Source organism: Lynx canadensis, chromosome A3, assembly GCF_007474595.2.
Source record: "Lynx canadensis isolate LIC74 chromosome A3, mLynCan4.pri.v2, whole genome shotgun sequence".
Classification (NCBI taxonomy): Eukaryota; Metazoa; Chordata; class Mammalia; order Carnivora; family Felidae; genus Lynx; species Lynx canadensis.
The window spans coordinates 86,431,055-86,453,980 of record NC_044305.1 but is presented as its reverse complement, the minus strand read 5'-3'; the positions used below and the strand labels follow the sequence as shown (position 1 = coordinate 86,453,980).

At 37.9% G+C, this 22,926-nt stretch overlaps 1 protein-coding gene and 1 non-coding gene across 2 annotated transcripts in view; one reads left to right on the top strand and one right to left on the bottom strand.

Annotated features, from left to right (window-relative positions):
• The window catches only part of GMCL1 (germ cell-less 1, spermatogenesis associated), a 37,986-nt gene extending 16,767 nt beyond the window's left edge, over positions 1-21,219 (bottom strand). The window contains exons 1-9 of the mRNA XM_030310767.1: positions 20,724-21,219; positions 13,961-14,084; positions 12,067-12,163; positions 10,610-10,707; positions 7,942-8,054; positions 7,228-7,293; positions 5,338-5,422; positions 3,085-3,175; positions 1,850-1,987 (exon numbers count right to left, since the gene is read on the bottom strand). Coding sequence (XP_030166627.1) covers positions 1,850-1,987; positions 3,085-3,175; positions 5,338-5,422; positions 7,228-7,293; positions 7,942-8,054; positions 10,610-10,707; positions 12,067-12,163; positions 13,961-14,084; positions 20,724-20,983 — 1,072 coding nt within the window. The 5' untranslated portion in view covers positions 20,984-21,219. The remainder of the gene's footprint in view (positions 1-1,849; positions 1,988-3,084; positions 3,176-5,337; positions 5,423-7,227; positions 7,294-7,941; positions 8,055-10,609; positions 10,708-12,066; positions 12,164-13,960; positions 14,085-20,723) is intronic.
• Positions 8,443-8,526, top strand: TRNAL-UAA. Its single transcript has one exon. It is a non-coding gene; the product is annotated as a tRNA-Leu (tRNA).
• Positions 21,220-22,926: the final 1,707 nt, after the last annotated feature.

Below are 22,926 nucleotides of genomic sequence, written 5' to 3'. Positions count from 1 at the left end.
AGTCAAAAGTAATTTTGGCATATCAGATTTAGGTAACTCATTAAAAAGACATTTTAAGTTATTATAAATGGAATAAAAGTTATATTTTTCCTTTAACGAGCATACAATTTTTTTCCGTAAGTCTTGGTAAACTGAAATTTTATTTTAAAAAATTTACTAAAGGGGCGCCTGGGTGACTCAGTCAGTTAAGCCCGACTCCTGATGGCAGCTCAGGTCATGATATCACAGCTCGTGGGTTTAAGCTCCGCATCAGGCTCCATGCTGAATGTGGAGCCTGCTTGGGATTCTCTCTTTCTCTGCCTCTCTCAAAAGAAATAAATAAACAACAAAAAAAACTTAAAAAAATTTGTTAAAAATATAGGTAGAATTGGCTTAGTACCATATTTGGTTTTCTGTTCTTATTTAATCCCAACCAAATGAACAGTTTTTCTACTTTTTTAAGTTAAATGATTTCTCAATCTCTACATGAAGAAGGCAAACCCTAGCGTGACTAAAATCTGGATTTTCACTTCCTAAATCTCTACTCAAAAAAGGTATCCAGACGATTTGCACTGAATTATTGGTATCTCTCTTTAAACCTTTCTAGAAAACACACTTTGAATGTTTCTCTCAAAATATCCTTGCTATTATGCAGAAAACTGCTAAATATCTAGGCTACAAATCATTTGTCTTCAGTAGGTAAAGACTAGAAGTAAAGTTTATGTGAGTCAGTATACACATATGCATACTCTGTATCTTGCTGGAATACACTCTGATTTTTAAATTCTTTTCTAATGTATTTTATAAAAAAAAAGAAGAGCTGATCCTTTCTCATTAAAATAGATTTCTCAACTCACTAATGGTTATGCCTATAGTTTAAAATGCATTGATCTAGAGAAACAATATGTTTTTCATGATCCATTTATAAAATTGGAATGAAAGGGTTATACATATATATTCTCAAATATCATGTAAGATATAGCCCATGAAAATGTCTTAAAATTTAATTTTAGGGGTGGCTGCTCAGTCGGTTAAGCATCCACCTTTGGCTTAGGTCATGATCTCATGGTTCATGAGTTCAAGCCCCACGTTGGGCTCTGTGCTGACAGCTCAGAGCCTGGAGCCTGCTTCAGATTCTGTGTCTCCCTCTCTCTCTGCCCCTCCCCCTGGCCCGCACTGTGTGTGTGTGTGTGTGTGTGTGTGTGTCAAAAATAAACATTACAAAATTTTTTTAATTTAATTTTAAAATTTAAGATGCTCACAACCTTTGAATAATCTCCTTTAGAACTAAAAGCACTTCAACAAGTTAAAAAAATGGGTACATAGTTTTGTCTCCCTTTTCTTGCCTTAATCTAAATGAGTAAAAAGCTAAACTGGAAATCTTTCTAGTCACTGGTAGTTCATCCAGCAGCCCAAAAGGAAGTCCACAGAACACGGTTCAAATGCAATGTTGAGAAAAAAGAATCCCTGCTAAAGTGAGTTTGAGAAATATGGGATGAAAGTAAATAAAACAGGTTCATCATTATATTGTTATTTTTTTAAGTTCATTTATTTTGAGAGAGAGAGATGAGAGAGAGAGAGAGAGAGAGAGAGAGACAGAGACAGCAGGAGTGGGGAAAGGGGCAGAGAAAGAGGAAGAGAGAGAGAATCCCAAGCAGGCTCTGCCCTGCCAGCATGGAGCCCAATGAGGGGCTAGAACTCAGGAACCGTGAGACCATGACCTGAACCAAAATTGAGAGTTGGACACTTAACCTACTGAACCACCCAGGCACCCTGATAATTTCTATTTATTATTCTTTTCAATGACGTACAGTACGATTACAATCAGAAAGATGTCACTTAAAATCATAATTCCATCATGTTCTCTTACCTGAAGGTACTAGAGAATCTTGTTCAATAATTCTTGCAGAGGCCAAATCACTGATAATATACTGTAACCTTAAATGCCTGAATACTGACAGAAATGGTTTTCCCTGCTCAGTTTCCAGGAAGGCCATACCTTCAAAATCTACAAAAAACAATTTAAATAGGCATTCTTTTCAAATCTATTTATTTTATCCTTAAATGTTTTTAATACACACACACACATCTATTAGAAAATAAATAAGCTAGTTTTCAAAGATTATATAAACTTGAGGTGTATGGATAAAAACGTAGGGAGATTTAGGAAGTAGCTCCAGGAAATTAACTTTGGTCCCAAGTGACCCTTGGACTAAGACTTCAGTTGTGCACCTTATTTCTGGGGTTTGGAGCTTACAGTGCAGCAAGGTAGGAAAGAAGGCTGGAGAATAGTGGTTTGGGTTATGGTATCTCTCCAGAATCCCCTCTCCTAGGGACTGAGCACTCCACTGGGAACTCCAGAGCTCAAATGCCAACCTGAAGGGTCTTCATAAGATACACAGGACATGGATTTGTCTCTTGGGATTCATCTAATTTATACTTTAGCTACATGAGATGAACACCATTAGTTAACACATTCACCCTCCTCAAACTAGAAAATAATATACAAAGACACTGCAGCCACTGATTTGCAACACATGGGTAGTGTTTATTATTAAAGGAATTCACATTTATGAAGTACATGAATTTTTTTCTTTTAGGGAGAATTTAAGGATATTTCTAGAAAAATAGTTACTCTCAGTTGCATTCCAATGTGCTTTCATGAGTGCAAAGGAAAGGTCTAGAGTTACTACTATCAAACAGGAACTTGTGCATAAGCTCTAGCCTGTTTTCTATTAAACAAGGTATATGCATGGGAGCATACTCAGTCCTGTTGCTATTTAGGATAGGAGAAAAAAGTTGAGAATTGCTACTGTAAACTAATCACAAGACATGTTGGTGATAAAATGGGAAAAATAATAGTTTGGGGGATCAAACTATGGTGGTAGTTCAAGGAGTAATAATTCAGTTAATATTTGGCAAAGCATTTTTCTTATCCAGCTTTAATTTTCTCAGTGTAAATTAGGGGCTGAATTAGATAACTGCTTAAAGTCCTCTCCAGACCTAAAATTCTCTAGGTCTACAAATAAGTTAGGACATGATTTTAATAAATTTCAATTTAAAAAGGCCCCTAAAACAAGTTCTAAATAAAGTTTTCAGGCATACCTTTTCTCCTCTTAGAAAACCAGACATCTGTTTCAGTCAAAAGCTGTTTTAAAGATCCATTCCATGAAGGCACAAGTTGAAGGAACATCCACTAGGTTGAAAAAGTAAATTTAAGAAAAAAATTACAAGATTTCACCAGGTTATGATTTTTTATTCAAACTGCTTCCACCTTAAAAAATAATATCTAAAAAGTTTAATTTCCAGTACATGCAATTGACAGAAGTAGAACTATCATATGACACACTTACAAGCTTTAAATTCATCATGGCATTAATCATGGTCCAATGATTAATGATTGAACTAAAAGTGTGTGAGAAGGAATAAACTAATTCCTGAAAAGTATTTAAGGCATCAAACAGTACACTCATATAATCAAAAGGTTTAATATACATATTACATTAGTAATTTTACACTAATTTATTCTACTAATTAACTAAATTTTGCTAAATATTGTATAAGATTATAAAAATAAACTAAACAAGGGAAAAAAAGTTTCTTATTGTCTCATTATTGTCTTCTCACTCTTGAGACAGTATGCAGAGTAGTTAGGAGCATGGATTTTTAAATCCTGGACCTGCCAATCAACAGCTGGGCCAATTACCCAATTTCTCTGGGTCTTAATTTCTTCATTTGTAAAATGAGCATGAAACTTCATAGGGCACTGAAAGAATTTGTTACACAAAACAAGTGTAACATGTTTTGAATAGTGCCTGGCACATAGTAAGCACTTATCATTACTGGCATAAAAGCAATTACAACAGGAAACAATGAATCCTACCAGTGGCTCAGAGATAGATATGGGCTGTCTACTCTTTCTTTAATGATTGCGTAACTTAGTTACTACACTTCCTTGAAAAAACAAAACAAAACAAAACAGTAACAGAATCTTATTCCTACCGCAAAACCAAACAATCGCCATGATACAACTTAGACAGTGTCCCATTCCCAGATTTCAAAGCTGTGTTAAATGCAGACTTTGCTGCTGGGGACAAAGGGTTAAAGGCAAAATTATTAAGTGGGAAAAGCAGTAAGAGTAGGACTCACAAGACGTGGGTTCTGCCTCAAGTCTGCCACTTAAAAGCTATAAGAGTTCTAAGTCTTATCATCTATAGAACAAGAATGATAGCCAATTTGTCTCTTCAGAGTTGTGAAAATAAAACTACATTAAAAATGTTAAAACTTTTCAAAAGTATGAAGTGAAACATATACCTGAAGTGCAAATAAGGTCTTCAAGGAATGTCGACATTTTTTTCCTTTAAGTTTATTTATTTATTTTGAGAGAGAGAGAGACAGCGTGAAGCAGGAGAGGGGCAGGGAGCGAGGGTGAGAGAGGATTCCAAGCAGGCCCCGCACTGTCCGCACAGAGCCTGATGCAGGGCTGGAACCCATGAACCATGAGATCATGACCTGAGCAGAAATCAAGAGTCGGATGCTTAACCGACTGAACTACCCAGGTGTCCTAGAATGTTAACATTTTCTAGAAAAAGTGTGAAAATTTCCTCATAAAGTCATTAATTCAACTAAAGCTCAACTTTGAAAACATTTCTGAAAACCATATAAAATATTTAACATTTGCATGTAAATAATAACATGTTTGTTGTTGAAAAGAATCTGGGAAAAAAAAAACAACCACATTCCTAGGATAGAAAAGTATGTGAAACCAAATAAAGGAACGGGATGGGAGCTCTCATGGCCCACCACTTGTTCTCAAGTGTAGACCCCAATAGGAAGAGAGGTATCTTACATTCCCAACCGGAAGAGGCCTACTTTACTAGTCTAGCAAGAGAAAGAATTTTTCCCAGTTTAGCTATAAGATCAGCCAACAAGAAAATACCACAACTCAGACAACAAGGAACTCACTTTCCTCCAACCAACTTTCATTCAAAGCAGCCCCTCCCGACTTCCTCCTTTTCTCTACAAAGTAATGTTCCTCTCCTTTGAGATCTGGACTTGCTTATGGTTTGCCATAGCTTACATGTCCCAAATTACAATTCCTCTGCTATTCACAAATAAATCCATTTTGTTGGTAAAATAACTGGCTCTACTTTTAAAGTTGACAAGTATAAAGAATGCAATTAAAATCACTCAGGATAGCAAATCTCTAAACAAAGACTTTTTAATATTTTGGCCTATTTCCTTTTACTTTTCTTACTTTTACACTATTCCTTTATCAATGGACACTAGCTGCTTCCAGCTTTTCACTATTATAAGAAATGCTGAGGTGATACCCTTACATACATATTATGCCAATACCTTTTTAAGAGCTGTGTAAACATCCATCTCCACTTGCATCACAAATAAGTTAGATGAACCAATGAGCTGTTTCATGACATTTATACTAGAAAAGATAAAATAGAAGTAGTGAGTTTTCCTCATGCACAGGCTAAACCACCCTGGTAGAATTAAAAAATCTAAGTCTTTCTTATGAAAAACAAATGTGGAATTTAAAATTACCTCAGTCTTTTTGCTCAAGACAAAGAATCTTAGAAATAACCTATCTGAACACTTTTAATTCAGATAGTATACTATGAAAGGTCTTTCTTTGAATTCATAGGAAAACAAAGAGCACTGATCTGCTAGTAATCAAAGTTAAAACAAGGACTCAATAAGATAACTTTTATCTATTTATAAATATTTATTTATTTTGATAAAGAGTGAGCATGAGTGGGGGAGGGGCAAGAGAGAGAGAGGGAGAGAGAATCCCAAACAGGTTCCACTGTCAGCGCAGAGCCCACACAGGGCTCGATCTTACAAACTGTGAGATGATGGCCTGAACTGAAATCAAGAGTCAGATGCTTAAACGACTGAGCCACCCAGGTGGCCCTGAAGAAGGTAACTTTTAGTATGCTCTGATAAAGTGGCAGTGTTCCTCTTTTGCCTTTCCTACTCATTCATTGGTTAAAAAAAAGTCAAATTTCAGTGAATCATCTATATCTTCAAAATAACCTTTAACATTGAGGCTTAAGAGAACTGCTTAATCATAAATTATGTTTTTATTACTATTAAAGACAGTAAGATCAAGAAGTATATATTAGTTTAAACTTAGATTGAGTGAAAATGATATCACCAGTAGCTTTTTCACCCCTTCCTTTAAGCCATAAAAAGCCAGAAGAACATCTAGGATTTTAGGAAGACCACTATAATTTATCTTCTTTTTGAAAAAGCTCAATGAGAAATTATAAAAGAGAAAAATGATTTCTAATGATTTCCAAACCAAATATAATGTAGAACTTCATTTATACCTTGATAGCACTAGGAAATGATTTTTTTTTTCTGTATAGAATAATGCTTCTCAAACTTTTCTGCCAAAGGACCTCTTAAAGGCAGAGGAAAGGAATGGATCCAAGAATCCAGGAGATGGTCTAGCCATAAAAATAACATTTCTACTACTTCTTGTATTTCATCTTTAAGGTTCAAAGAAACTTGAATTCTCTATATTCCAGAATTCTCTATATTCCATACTGTATTTAAACATAAAAATGTTTATCTTTTTCCCCACCCACGCCTGACAAAAAATAAATAAAAAATTAGTAAAATTGACATCACAGGAATGATCCCTTTAAGGGCAGAGACCATGACATAATCACCTCTGCATCCTTCACAGCCCCTGACAGAGTACTGTTATATACAGTGGACATTCAGGAAGTGTTTATGGAAGGAAGGAAGGAAGGAAGGAAGGAAGGAAGGAAGGAAGGAAGGAAGGAAGGAAGGAAAGACAAGCAAAGGTAATTCAAAAGGCCAACCTGATTATGAATTTAATTTCATTAGGCTTCGCAAAAAGTTTAAAACAACTTCCTCAAACTTACTTTTACAATGAATGGTAAAGATAATTTTTAAAATAAAACTTGTACATTCTCTAAGAGCCCAGCAAAAATGAAGTAACACTTGAGATTTCTTCTATGGTTTTATAGTAGCAGTGAATTTTTCTATAGAAATTAGCTCAAATACTAGACATAATATACGTTATTTATGACAAAGAAATTTTGAAGCATTTCTTTAGTTCATAGATACAGTCAAGATACCTTTCATTAAATTGTTGACTTTTTCATAAGGAATATGTTTTTGTATGAAACAAATAAACACTTTAACAAATAAATATTACTTTAGGATAATTAATTGCAAAGTTACTTAAAATTAAAATACCTGAGTTCCTTAAAAAGTTCAACATTCTGGTGAGTCATCAAATTGTTCAGGAGCCATTCAAGGCACCTGAAATTAAAAACATGGAATTATTTATCACATGATACATAAATATGCATTTATGACTTACTTAGTAGGACTTACAGTTAAAATAAAAACAGAATATTAGTCTTGCTAGAACATGCTCAAAGTTTTAAATTTAACAACTGAAAATTTAGTATTATTTTTGTCAGCAGTTATTAAGGAAATATTTCTTTTATATTAATAAGAGCATTTCTAATTAAGAAAACCTCATTTCAAGTTCATGTTAAATCATTTAGGAAGGGGCTTACAAACTTCTATTACCTTCTTTATAATTTGAAAACAGGTCCTGCAATTCTCAAGAGTTAAAAACATTGCCAGTAACTGTACTGATACAATGTCTATGATGCCTACTACTTAAAAAAAATTAATAGAAAATTCCCTGTAAAGAATGGCCATAGTTTTTATAAGCCACATATAAACATGTATAACCCACTCATGGTCACTTACAAAGACAACACTTTCAAGGAATTTACTCATTCATCCAAATGTAAAAAGGGACTTTTTAGAACAAAATTCTAGTCCCCTATCTTTTTTTCCCCCCTTTCTTTCTTATAGCTATACATTCTCTTAACAAACCAAAGCAGCCAAATTCCAAAAAGTGGGATGGGAGGAAAAATAAAAAAGGTAACTCACTTTTTCTTTACAGAATCTAATCCATAGGTCCCTGCTGATGTGTAATAGCCACATACAGTTTTCACATTAATTGTTTCCTTCATTGTCTCACCACATTGCTGTATTAAACCATCCTGTAAATATAAATAAGCACTGGAAAGGCCCATCTCACATGGGAAAAATTAGTTTTGAATATGTGCTTTTACATATTAAAAAGTAAAAAAAAAAAAAAAAAAAAAAGGAAGAAAGAAGGAAAGAAAGAAAACTCATTAAGTGCAGCAAGCCTAAATTTTTAAGTCCAGTAAAAATACTGAAAAAAAAAAAAAATCCAGCAAGTATTCAACTGAATACTTGGAATTAAAAATGGAAGGGGGCAAGGGGTAAAAGCAGTAAGGTAGTAATGTAGAGATGAATATTGCTTTTCTCTTTCTTTTCTATTCTTCCACACTCTGGGACCTTTGCAAATTTAAGCGGCATTCTGTCTGTTTTGCCTGTTCTTTTTAAATTAAGATCTCTTGGGGCGCCTGGGTGGCTCAGTCGGTTGAGCGTCCGACTTAAGCTCAGGTCACGATCTCGAGGTCGTGAGTTCGAGCCCCGCGTTGGGCTCTGGGCTGATGGCTCAGAGCCTGGAGCCTGCTTCCATTCTGTGTCTCCCCCTCTCTCTGCCCCTCCCCCGTTCATGCTCTGTCTCGCTCTGTCTCTCTCTGTCTCAAAAAATAAATAAAACATTAAATTAAGATCTCTTAACATACTCAGTTGACTATGTGATGGAGCTAGGCAAGTAAACAGTATGAATCATCATAAAGTGTTTATTAAAGTATAAAACACTCATCAATTTCTAAGAGGTGCATCTAAAACACATTATTTTAAACTTACACTGCAATATTAATCTAAAATGTTTATATGTAAGATTTCAAATGAACTTTATTCAATATATGGGAAGAATGTCACTTTTTACTTAAATTTCTGAAATATATTCATCATGCAAGTATATTATTAAATTAGTTAGTTAAGTCATAAAGGTAATGCAGAAAATGGGATTTAGGACAAAACCAAAAGGACTAAAGTTAGAAAACAAAGTGTACTTGTTGGAAGTAAGTATTGAAAGGATCACAACATTTAAAAAAACCAAATGATCCCAGCCAAGTATACTGAGCAAGCTATTAACTAATACTTCAAATAAATCAGTATACAAATGTCACATAAAAAGAAACTTTATTAACATTTTTTAAAGATCAAAATAAAACACTGACTCCATTAGGATTTTAAACTTACCTGGAAGTCACTGGAGACTACCCATCTCCTGCCCCCTCTACCTTCCTCTTAACATCTTATCTGTCCAGTGGATTATCCCTGCTTAATCTTTCTGTGATCCAGTTTCTCCTCTCCATTCTTACTGCTACTGCCCTACTTCAGACTCTGATTTGGGACTACTGCAGTAAGCTTTTGTCTCTAATGTACTCCTCTTTCCTTCAATACATCCTTTACATTATTTCCAAAGTATTCTAAAACATAACTGTCTTTCTTCTGATTAAAATCTTTCAAAAGTACCTACATTTGAATCTAAACTTCTTAAAAGGTACAGAGGGATTTTCATGATCTGGACTCTGCCTCCTTCTCTCCAACCCTTTTTCTTTTCTGTGCTAGCGTCATGTTCCACTCAGATTCTCTAGGCCTCCATGTCACACATCTCCAGGTCTTAATTTGCTCTGTATAAAAAGCTTCCTTCTTTCTTCTTTCTTTGCAACATAAATACATTTCCAGTTTTCAAGACTCAACTTCCTTCTTTGCACCACCAGGTTGAACTGACCACTCCCTCCTTTGTTCATCTGCTAAATCCTACGGGATGTTTATTATCATACTCATGGTACACTGGACAGTTCTTACTTTATCTCTGGGTCTGTGTATCAACCCTGCCTTCCCCCATTCCACACACACATTATATTATGAGTTCCTTGAAGCAGACTATATCTTCATTTACCTTTGGATCTCTATTGCAAGTTTAACATGTTGCTCAATATACTTCTGTTGAATGAACAAATCTGTCAATCTACCAACAGATTATATATATTCATGTGGTTTACCACAACTATTTCATAATTAAGAAAAAGTTGACAAAGTAAGCATTCAATGTTTTTCAAACCCATGAACTAAATGAATTAGTAATCAAAGCAATCTGCTTATTAACAGTCAAGATAAACCATTAATGAACTGAAATCTGTAAATGGACCTAGACAAAAAAATTCTTACCACACTATAGTAATTCTACAGTATCTGCATCCAAATACCTTGCATTCATGCTACACAGACATGATGATCCCCTCAGCTATAATAAATTGCTTTTAAATTTTATTTTATTGAGGGCTGATGGGGGGTGGGAGGGAGAGGAGGGTGGGTAATGGGTATTGAAGAGGGCATCTTTTGGGATGAGCACTGGGTGTTGTATGGAAACCAATTTGACAATGAATTTCATATATTTAAAAAAATAAAAAATGAAAAAAAATAAATTTTATTTTATTAGTATTTTTTTGGTTAAGCTTTTTAAATGACTTATCACAAGTGACATGTTTACATATTTCATTTTTATTTTAAAAGCTGTAAAGAGCTAAGCTTTTTCTTGTTTTTGCAATAGATACTTTGAACCAAAGGTCCAACTGTGATCCTTTCTTTGAATAAGGTACATACTCACCAACTGCAACATACAAGCTGCTGCTAAAATGGCAATAACTCGACTGGGCTTAATTAAGACATCATCTCGATACAGTGACCCAAATGCAACCTGCAGTGCTGAAAGCAAAAGTACAGGCATGGAATGAAATACAATGTTATCTATAAATTATTACAAAAATAACAATGACCATCTTCCCACTCTTCAGATGTATGCCTAAATTCAGGCATGCATCTGAATTTAGGATGTACATAACAGGAGAAGGGAAGTACACTAATTAAAATGTTAGTAATGGTTACTGATTAATGGAGCTAGTTTAATAACAATGTTATAAATTTCCATTTATTCTAGCTAAATAAAAGAGCTGGATTCTTCTACATCTAATCTTGATACTAGTTGGTGGTTAGAGTTAAGACACTCTTGGAAAAAGTTTTATAAAGATACCTCTGAGTAGACTAATCAGTAAGTACACAGACCCCATGATATCTTAACCCTGGTGCTTCCAGTGCTTCACTGCTGGGGAGTGGGGAATAGCTCTTGGCTCCTATCCACGCCACATGCTCCCCCAGTCACCCCAGCTATCTAGGCCTGCCCTTCCTTCTCTCCACTGCCACACTTGTGTTTTTAAATATTCTTAACTTTTCTCTTTGCCTATGTGGTGAGTGCTGGTTATTTCCACTTGGGTTATCAAACAGGGAAACAGAAAATGAGCACTGGAACAGAAATTAGGAGTACAGGCTGACTGATGAATGTAAGCCCCTTAAATCCTCTGGGCCTCAGCTTCCTCATCTAAGAACTCATAGCTCTAAAACAACATTGATTACGTGATTCATACCCTATTGTTCCCAGAGAAAGTCTTCATACATGGGGAATAATCAATAAACACTATTTACCCACTTTTCTTTTTCTTTTTTTAAACCATTACATTTAACTATGTAATTTTAAAAAACAGTCACACTCTTCCTTCCTTCACCCTACATCCTCAATACCCTAGGCGGATATATTTACAACAATAAATAAACAGACTGATAAGGCCCATATGACTAAGTAGATTAAGGATAGGTAGAGCAAAATTGATAAGGGGCGCCTGGGTGGCTCAGTCAGTTAAACGTCCAACTTCAGCTCAGGTCATGATCTCATGGGTTGTGGGTTCAAGCCCCGCATTGAGCTCTGTGCTGACAGCTCAGAGCTCAGAGCCTGGAGCCTGCTTCAGATTCTGTGTCTCCCTGTCTCTCTGCCCCTCCCCTGCCTGTGCTCTGTCTCTCTCTCTCAAAAATAAATAAACGTTAAAAAGAAAAAAAAAAAAAGAATAGAATTGATAGAACTATGGAGCAAATCAGTACAAAGCTGTCACGCTGGGGTGTTAAGTGGAGCTTTTATCTAGCCTGCAAAGTTAGAAGAAAATATTTATTTTCTACCAAAAGAATAAAAAGGATATGTTATAATTTTTGCATAGTAGTAATTATAGTGGTGGTTACCTTCTATATCAATATTCTGGTCAGGAATCTCCAGTTCAATTATGTTCATGCTGGATTCTTTCCAAGAACCACTGAACATACTAGAAAAGTAGCCAGACTTGAAAAAACAAAACAAAACAAAACAAAATGATTATCCAGTACTTTCTGGGTCTTCTGAATTACTTTTCCATTTCTAATTCCAAACAACTGTTCTATCAAAATGAACCCATATTATTTTGGGAGAAAAAGAATTGCTAAATATGTCTACAGGAAAAATGAAATTAAGATAAGGACACTTTTAAGTATGTCAAAATACTTTCAGTTTAGTATTAGTTTAATGAAAACAAAACCAAATTCTCATATTACTATCTGAATTCCTATATTACTATTTGAGCCTCCCTTTAGCTTTTTACTTAGTTAAAACAATTTCTGAGTCTATTACAGGTATGTTTTCCTTCTCAATGGCATTCTAAATTCAAGCTTAGAAAATATATATTTAAGTCTCTCATGAACATATGACAACACACAAGGTGAATACACAATCATGTACTGGGGAAGACAGAAGGCTAAGAACCTTCATACTGTTGAATCCTTACTGTATTACGGGCTGTAAAGGGTCCAAGCCAGTCCGAAGTCAGCATTAATGGGATGATCCCCAGATATCAGGATAAATCTAAAGTCTAGTTTTATCTAATCAGAAAATTCCAGAATGAACCTGATTCTTGGAAAGGTACCAGAATGGATGAAGTCTTTAGTTACCTTCTAGATAGCACCTCTCATAACTAGAATTACTTTGGAATAGATCAAATATTAACAATTTTACTGAATACTTAGTATGTATAAGGCACTGTGAATATAGCAGTTAACAAAACAGACACTGTTTCTGTCCTCAGGGGGCTTATTAGACTGTAGCATGTAGTTTGTCCTATAATCAGTACAGTTTCTCTTGAGAGTGAAAGCCTACACAGAGGCATTCTCATCCTTAAATTCACAAAAGTGCTCTCTGAGATTAAAAACAGAAAGGACCCTATTGTCAAGTTGAGAGCAATATTCTGATATATTCCCTGGGCTATATACCTCTGGCCAAATTAAACTTGACTATTATGACAATGATTATGATTAAAATGTTATAGAAAAAGTTCCCTTAAAATACTTCTACTGGAAAATCTTATACTATACTGTCTTACCAGTAATTATTGTCAAATAGTGAAGAAGACAGAAAATATAAACTCCATAGGATAAAAACTGAATTGTTCCCTGTTCTATTCCCAATGCCTAGAACAATGATTTGAAGAAAGAATAGATAGATTTGATGAAAGAATGAGTAAAATATTTGAGCCATTAGAGCAACATTTTTTTTTCCTTTTGAGAGTTTTGAATCTTTAAAATAGGATGGCAGATAGTAATATTTTCAGCACACAAACCAAATAGGTATATCAGCTAAATAAGTTGGTCTATATTTGTTGGGTCTTGTCTTTAAGTTAACTGCATTTTCCATTCAACCGTAACTACAAAGGAACATTTCAGCTAAATTTATTCAATTTAAATAACTACATACAAAATAAACAAATTCAACAATCTTAATTTTAGGCATCCCCCCCCCCCCTTTTCCCTCTTGTCAGCAGAGGGCACTAAAATAAGAACCTTATTGAAGTAATGACAAAAAGGTATTTGCTAGGCTGGTATGACAATGAAAATTCAAAATCTGTTTTCTAGACTAAACTAAGTTTCCACTAACAGAGTGTGCCATATTTTGATAAAACAAGACTCTGTGTAAGATGACAGGATTTAGACAACCACTATCCATGCAAAACAATTACTATGAAATGCAATAAGAAAGAACAGGACTTGAAAGAGTTTGAGCTATTTTTAAGTGACTACCTTGTTTACTCAAATAGAAAAATAAAATACTTACTTGACATAAATATATTTTGTGTAAGTTCCACTCTTCTCCTAGAGCACATATCTTAATGTCACTATTTTCTCCATTCAAAAATAAGGTTTGATAAATATATTTGGATGTACTCTTTAATTTTTTCCTGTTAAAAGAAATGCAAATGTTACATATGTGTAAAACTGAGTGTTTTACTGATTTTGCATAAAACTCAAAATATTCCTTTTGTTCAATTTCTATTAAATAGAGCCAGGTTATTCATTGTGTAAAAGGAAAGAGGGATATTATATATTCAAATTTGCATTAGTACGTAAGAAACTAATGATAGTAGTAATCTCTAGGGTACTCTATTGCCAAGAGGGTTAATAGTGGCCAGCTAGATGGGATAGCATGTACAGGTGACCTTTCACTGTACACTCTTACAATATGTGTTTGTTGAACTAAGTGAATTACTTGTAGGTCAGCATGTGATTTTTGCTTATTTCCTCATTTAGAAAAGAGTACTATGGAGGATCTCAGTACAACTTCAATGCTACTGCTATGCAACTACAAAGTGCAGAACAAGAATAAAAATTTTACCTATCCAAGTAATTTTGAGAATAATTTATATCTAATCTTATTTTGGTATCAAACTATTCCTAAACTCATTAAAAGCATTTTCACCCTCATTGGTCAAATGGTTTGCAGCCTTAGATCAAAGGTTTTCAAAACTTTGCTCAATGGAGAAACGTCTTAGGAGCCACCAGGGATAGCTGAGGAGTGAACTCTGAACATCCTCACTAACTTCAACTAGGGCAGCATCACGTTTTGAGGATTTCTGCATAAAATTTCATTTAAAAGGTAACTATATATATATGTGTGTGTGTATATATATGTGTGTGTATATGTGTGTATATACACACAACATACACACACACACACACACATATATACATATATATAATTTTAATTTGATAATCATTGCTCAAGATGGTCCAATGAATAAGAAAAGCCCTAGGCAGAGGCCGATAAATACCTTTTTGTGTTCCTGGCAAATCCTGACAAGCTTTCTTAGTAGTTAAAAATTCTTAGTCTTTTTTTTTAATTAAAAATATTTTTAATGTTTATTTTTGAGAAAAAGAGAGAGAGAGAGAGAGACAGAGCACGAGCAGGGAAGGGGCACAGAGAGAGGGAGACACAGAATCCAAAGCAGGCTCCAGGCTCTGAGCTGTCAGCACAGAGCCCGATGTGGGGCTTGAACTGCGAGACCATGACCTGAGCAGAAGTGGGACACTTAACCAGCTGAGCCACCCAGGCACCCCAAAATTTTTAGTCTTTTTAAAAATGAAGTAACTGTTTCAGATGATGTCTTGAACCAATGTGTTTGACATGTCTTCCCAACAGACAGTAAAAACAGCACATGCTTTGGTAGTAGAGGCTTGGGTTTGAGTCCCAGCTCCACCACAGCTCAGTTACTCCAGATGCAAAGAAAAATTAATAGTAAGCACTTTATTGGGTTACTATGAGAAACAAATGAGACAATATAGTTTCTAGTTCCTGACAGCACCATCCCCAGATTGCATTAAAAGTACAGAAAGGGGGGTGCCTGGGTGGCGCAGTCGGTTAAACGTCCGACTTCAGCTCAGGTCACGATCTCGCGGTCCGTGAGTTCGAGCCCCGCATCAGGCTCTGGGCTGATGGCTCAGAGCCTGGAGCCTGTTTCCAATTCTGTGTCTCCCTCTCTCTCTGCCCCTCCCCCGTTCATGCTCTGTCTCTCTCTGTCCCAAAAATAAATAAACGTTGAAAAAAAAAATTAAAAAAAAAAAAAAAAGTACAGAAAGGAATAAGCCCACAGTAGCAAAAAGGAAGGTGGGTTTATCATCTGATAAGAGACCAGAATATATTCTGAAGGTCTAGGATGAAGGCTGAAGGCCATCTGCCCTTCAGAAGTGTGTGTGGGTTAGGAGAGATCTCAGGGGTAATAAAAGGCAGAAGTAAGGCACAAAGTGGGGAAATGTGTTCCTTTAATGGCCTCCTCCACAATGTATGAACACAGAGTACAGATAACCAGAGCACAGACAACTCAGGCATAAAGATTCCAATGCTCTTCTAGAAAGGAGAGAGAGGACAAATCTATCAGGAGAAGCTGAGACTTTAGTATAGGTGGTGGCACCCCACACAAAGCAATCCTTATTCTGACATTTGGGGAATCTGTAGCCTGTTAGCTCTTAACCCATTCACCCTGAATCATGGTCCCCAAACTATGTGTTAAAGCACCTAGAGCACCACACCAAACTCAGGGAAGTGTGTGGAATATTTTGTATTTGAAGGAAACACAGCAAGATCTTTGAGATACCATGTTACCTACTACTATCATAGTCATACTAACTATGAGATATTTCTTTAGGACCAGAGGTACCATTTAAAAAACTACTGAGACTCTCAGGGTGCTGTGAACAAAAAAAATTTGGGAATTTCTGCTCTAAAATGAAGCATGCCCCACTCATATCCAATTTAGTAATCAGTCTTTCTACTTAAAGGGAAGGCTTAGTTTAATTTACTCAATTAACACACACACACACACACACACACACACACACACACACACGCACGTGTTACTCATTCTAAATACCAATTGGGGCGCCTGGGTGGCGCAGTCGGTTAAGCGTCCGACTTCAGCCAGGTCACGATCTTGCGGTCTGTGAGTTCGAGCCCCGCGTCAGGCTCTGGGCTGATGGCTCGGAGCCTGGAGCCTGTTTCCGATTCTGTGTCTCCCTCTCTCTCTGCCCCTCCCCCGTTCATGCTCTGTCTCTCTCTGTCCCAAAAATAAATAAATGTTGAAAAAATAAATAAATAAATAAATACCAAGGATCACCCAACCAAGGATCACCCAACATGAGGAGAATCTGGAGTATTCAAGACCATTAAAAAGACAAACCGGCCCCAGAGGAAATACATTAATTCAGGGAAAAGAGAATTTAAAACACTCTAAAATTAGCACATCTCGATATAGATATCTGAGATTATTACATTTATAAAACAACAGGATACTATGATAAAGGAAACAAGAAAGAAAAGAGCTCTTCGAGATTAAAAACATGGTTGCTAAAATTAATAAGCCAAAAGAGAGGATACTGAGAGAGTTAAGGAAATTTCCTAGAACATAAAGCAAAAAAGACCTAGAAAGGACAAAAAGAAAAGAGAAAGAGGTACAATCCAAGAAATCCAAAATCTGGTTTAAGAGGAGTCCAAGAAAGAGAAAACAAAGATAACAGGAAAAAGGAAATTATGGAGAAATTAATGGAAGGAAATTTTTCCAAACTAGTCTCCAGATTGTAAGAATCAACCAAGTACTGCGGCCATTAAAAAACCCATACTTAAGCACATTCTAGTTAAATTCCAAAACACCGATGAAAAAATTCCAAAATTTCCAGAGGAAAAAAAAAGGCCACCTAAAAAGAAAGTTAGACCAGCATCATACTTCTCATCAACACTGTAGGCGAGAAAACAACGAAGTAATATCATAAAGGATATGAAGTTATTTTAGATTAGATTTCCATACTCAAAGGATGAATAAAGTTAGAGACTAAATTTACATTCAGATAAGCACAAATTACCTCCTTTTGCATCCCTTCTGAGTAAAATACATGAGGATACAGTTCTCCAAAATGGGTGAGGAAGAAAAAGATAAAAGCTACAGAAAACAGTAGATCCAATCCTAGAGATGGGATGAAAGTAAGCCCCAGGATAAGCACAGACCCAGAAAGCAATGGTTCCAGAATGGAACAGGAAGGTGAAGGGACCCAAGAGGGGGGTCTTGGGTTTAGAGGAGGACACCATGTAAGCGTGTTTAGAAAGATAGGAAAACGTGAATATATAATGAAGGGATATTATTCTTTTGTCAATGGTGGTGGGGGGCAGTTAGAAATTCTAGGAAAATTAAAAAGCAATACAAAAACAACAACAAACCAACTATCATAAAAAGATACAAATGAAAACAGGGTCTGACTTTGAAAACTTGATGGAATGTAGAAAAAAGATTCCATTTAACTACAAGGTTAGAAAATTTCTCCAATAGAAAAACAAAGCGTTGTGACACTGGATCCAGGAAGTATGGTTTATAATCCTAGCACACTACTTGACTTTGTAGTGAACAATATTTACATAGTTATAATAACAAATACTGTTTACTAGGTTTCAAATTTTACAACCAAGGCACAGCAAACAACCAAGATCTGGTTGCAGAACAGCTGAGTTTCAACAGTCATGTTAATGTAAAAGTAAAATATGCGATTGTCAAAAGGTATGAATGAAATGGAAGGTGGGCTTGGTAGCCAAAACTTTTCATGGAGTAGCTGGTTGAGGTGGGAGTGCTCAGAACAACCTCAGGGAGCATAATTAGTGTCAACACACAAATTTCCAGGTCTTAGTATCTTTTTACACACTTCAACCACACTGGGCTGAATAGCCAGGCCTCTTCCACTGATATAAAACATACTAAATTCTGGATGTATTTCCTTTTCTTTTTAAATAATTTTTAAAAATTTATTTATTTTGAGAGAGAGAGAGAGAGAGAGAGAGAGAGAGAGAGAGACACACCATGTGACCATGTTGACACAAGGGCCAGAGAGAGAGAGAGGGAGAGAGAATCTCAAGCAGGTTCCACATTGTCAGCTCAGAGCCCAACTCAAAGCTCAAACCCTCAAACCGTGAGATCATGACCTGAGCTGAAATGAAGAGTTGGATGCTCAACCATCTAAGCACCCCTAAATTCTGCAAGTATTTTCTAATAAAGGTTTGCTTTAAAGACTTTCCATTCTAGTCCACTCATGTAGTTCAGGGGTTGGCAAACCTTTTATGTAAAGGTCTGGACAGTAAATATTTTCAGCTTTGTGGGCCAGACAGACTCTAAGCAAATTTGTTGGCATCCCAGTGAGCAGCTGCCTGCTTACCAGCCTTAGCCGACCACATCTCAGCTTCTCTACCATCTAGTGGGCTACAGCCTTACCTCCTCCAATATCTGAATCTCACTCTGGGAAAGATGGCTCTATTCAAAATTTGTTCCTTCCTTGGATGTTCTCAGTCTGAGAAGTGGTGAATTGCTCCCTCTATCTTCTATTCCTATACATTTTTAGAAATCTCTTTACCTTAGTAGTTTACCTTCAGTAATTAATTCCCCTTTCCTTGTTAATGGTTATATTACATTTTCCTTTTTCAAATTGCTGCATGATTTCTCTTTTGAATGGATCCTGACATATATATTTCAATGACATTAAATACAAGTGGTCTAAATACTAATTAAAAGACAGAGATTATCCTAATGGATTAAAAAAGATGCTAGACCCAACTACATGCTTTCTACAAGATACCTATTTTAAATATAAAGATACAGGTAAAAAAGAAAACAATGGAAAAGATATACATTTTAAACACCCAGTAGTAGTGGAAAGTAGTAGTGGAAATATTACCAGGGATAAAGAGAGACATTTTGTAATGTTAAAGGAGGTCAATTTATCAAGGAGACATAATATTTACAGAGCACTTCAATACCAGGCACTGTGCATTATATGGACCCTAAAAGGCAAGTATTGGGGTGCCTGGGTGGCTCAGTTGGTTAAGCATCTGACTCTTGGTTTGGGCTCAGGTCATGATCTCATGGTTTGTGAGTTCAAGCTCCACCTCAGACTCTGTGCTGACAGCACTGAGCCTGCTTGGGATTCTCTCTCCCCCTCTCTCTGCCCCCATCCCCCTCTTGCTCACTCTCTAAATATGTAAACAAATAAACAAAAAAATAAACAAACTTAAAAAAAGGCAAGTATTAATTTCTCCATTTTACTTAAGAGGAAAAAAGGCTATTAAGCTCAGAATCTGAGCTCTTTATACTATACTGACTCTCCAAAAAGGTAACTGAAGAATTTGACAGGGGTGGGGGTGGGTGGTGGTCATTTCTGTAAATAAACAACAAGCATTCATACATAAAACTCTATGAAAGATTTTTAGATAACACACTATTAACAGAGGCTATCCATGATACTTTCATTTCACAATAAATATGTTACATTTGTGTAGCAAAGTTTTTCAATCTTTTTTTTTTTGAAGTTTCATTTAAAATACTGCATTTATCCCACTGATCTTAAAAAAAAAAAGCAATCAGATTGCTTTATGTGGAAACGTATTCTATGCATAAACTACGTTCTAATTTTCTAATTCACAAGTAAACATCCTGTGTTTCAACTCTGAAAAAAGGTTAAGCAAGCTGCAGCAATGACTTACACATATCCACGGTCAACGTTCAAGTAATAGAGGCTCTAACTTTGTTCCCAATAAGGAACAAATGCACACTACTGATAAATTTCACCTTTACAGTTAAAGAGAACTCTCGTGTGTGTAATAACTTCCCTTTACACTGATGGACGTGCCCCTTAAGGTAACCGGATGCAAAACAACTTCTCCTGCCACCCACTCAGAGAGGAGGAGGACAAAGGTGTATTACGGAAGGCCAGCCAGCCTTTGGAGCCTAAGCTTTAATGAGGCGTGAGCTCTGGCTTGGCGTTTGCCAGTCTCATCTTGGGGCTGTAACACCACTCGGGCAGCGTCTGTGGTTTATAATCCAGAACACCAGGCGCCTCCCAAGGCGCTCCCCATCCGCCCCGCATCAGGCTGGCTCCCACGTTTCCCGGTCAAGGGCACTTCCGCTCCTCACCCGCTGGGGAGCGCCGCACCCCCAAGCGCACCCGGCGCCGGTCTTGTCCCCAGGCGGGGCCCTGGAGCTGCCCAACAGGTGCGGGCGCGTCCCTCCACGTACCTGCGAGGGGTGTTGAAGAGTCGCTGCTGCTCGTCCCCTTCCTCCTCATCCTCGTCTGTCTCGGAGTCGGGGTGACAGTAGCAGAAGGCCCCACTGCTCCTCTTGCGCTTGCGGCTGCCTGGGCAGTAACAGAAGCCGTGGCCCGCAGCGTCGCCGCCAGACTCCGGCCTGCGGGTCGAGCCCCCCGCCCCAGAACCCGGCTCCTGCTGGGCTCGGGCTCGCCCCGGGTGGCGTAGCACTCGGCTGCTCAGGGAGCCCATGGACCACGGCTCCCCAGGACTTCAGGGAGCGCACCTCAGGGAGCCCAGCGGAGGCGGTCTCCCGCCATGGCCCGGCCGCCGCCCGCCTCCACCCAGCCCAGGTGCCTACACGGCCACCTTCTCACGCGCAGCCCCAACCGTCGCAGCGGACGCTACCGCCTCCATCCTCCGCCCCGCCCGCCGCGTCCAGCCGCGCGGCGCGCCGGGACCGCAGAACCTCGCCCCCTCGCTATCGCAACAAAGCGCGGACCGGAAGGCGCGTGCGCGCGGCGAGCCTCCGGAAGGGGCGGGGAAGGCGAGTGTGCGTGGTGGGTGGGGCCTGCGCTGAAAGGTAAAGGGGGTTGGAGCCGGGGAGCTTGTCGGCGCGTAGGCGGCTAGCGGCCTGCTCTCCGCTTGGGTCTCGCGCTACCATGAGATTTGGGGCCAATCTGGATTTTAGCGTTACTTCACACACCCCTTTGTATTAGCCCGACCGGGAGTTCCAGCTCATTGATTGTTTCTGCAAAAGTTCCTTGAGTTCCGGATACCTAGTAGGCTCTGTGCTAAGTAGGGGCAAAAAAGATGGTGCTGTTTGGGCTTTTCCTTAGAGGAGCTCACCACTAGTTGGGATCACGCCTTGCGGGCATTTGGCAAGGCTTCCTCGGGGAGGAGGACCTACTATGTGGAGTTTCGTTAGGCCTTTGTGTTTCTTAAACATCGGCCTTCTGCCGCCCTAGACGGGTTATGGCAAAGGTTCCCTGCACTTCCCAGCTTCCCTTCTAGCTGCAGTGAAACGTCTGAGTAGGGTCTGTACCAGTACTGGCAGGGCTTACAGTGCGTTCTGGAGGCCGGAGCAAAATTTACAGCTGTCTGCCTTGGACAGCCAGCTTTCATTCCCTGACACCATTCTGCTACTTTTTAAATAAAGTGTTTACAATGAATTACTCAGAGTAATACGGTAAACACCTATGGTCCCACCACATGTATGATAATTTAAAATTAAAATAGCTTTGGGGCGCCTGGTTGGCTCGGTCGGTTAAGCGTCCGACTTCGGCTCAGGTCATGATCTCACGGTCAGTGAGTTCGAGCCCCGCATCAGGCTCTGTGCTGACAGCTCAGAGCCCGGAGCCTGTTTCAGATTCTGTGTCTCCCTCTCTCTCTGCCCCTCCCCTGTTCATGCTCTCTCTCTGTCTCAAAAATAAATAAACGTTAAAAAAATAAATAAAATAGCTTTGATTCATTCTCTTCAATAGGACACTATAGATAGAAGCTCCCTCTCCATCTCTGTCTCTCCCTCCACTGTGGTGACCACTATCCTGAGAATAGTGTTTATCGTTTTCCCATGCATGTTCTTAAACATATACCCATAAGCACTGTATGTTCTTTAGCACATTTAGGCATGTAATTAAATGGAATCATATTGTACCTATCATTCTGCACCTTTCTTCTTTCTCAAAATTTTACTTTTAAGACTTATCCAGTTAATCTCCAGTTAATTTTCATTGCTCATTGTGTCACTAATCCACAATTTGTTTATCTTTTGAGGGAGTTAGGTTGTTTCTACTTTAATGTTCTTATAGAGTAGCAATGAACACCGTGTACAAAGATTCACCAAATAGATTCCTAGAAGTAGATTTCCTGGGAACTTTCCACCTCTATTAGCTATTGCCAAGTTCTCTGGAATGATTAAACCAATTTATACTCTCATCAGCACCACATGTAGTTTGGGGGCCTGAGTGGACTGGTGTCTGACTCATGCCTGAGAAATTTGAATCAGGAGAAGCTGGCTGAGGCAATTTGGTAGGGGGTGGGGTGGGGGCAGGAGGGGGGGGGGGCAGACAATGGTGGCAGCAAGGGGATCAGTCCTCATGCCTAGAATCTGTCAGCACAAGGGATGTGCGCGCACGTGTTTCCCATGGAGCAAGTGTGGGCCACCATAAGAGAGCCAGCATGGGATCATCTTA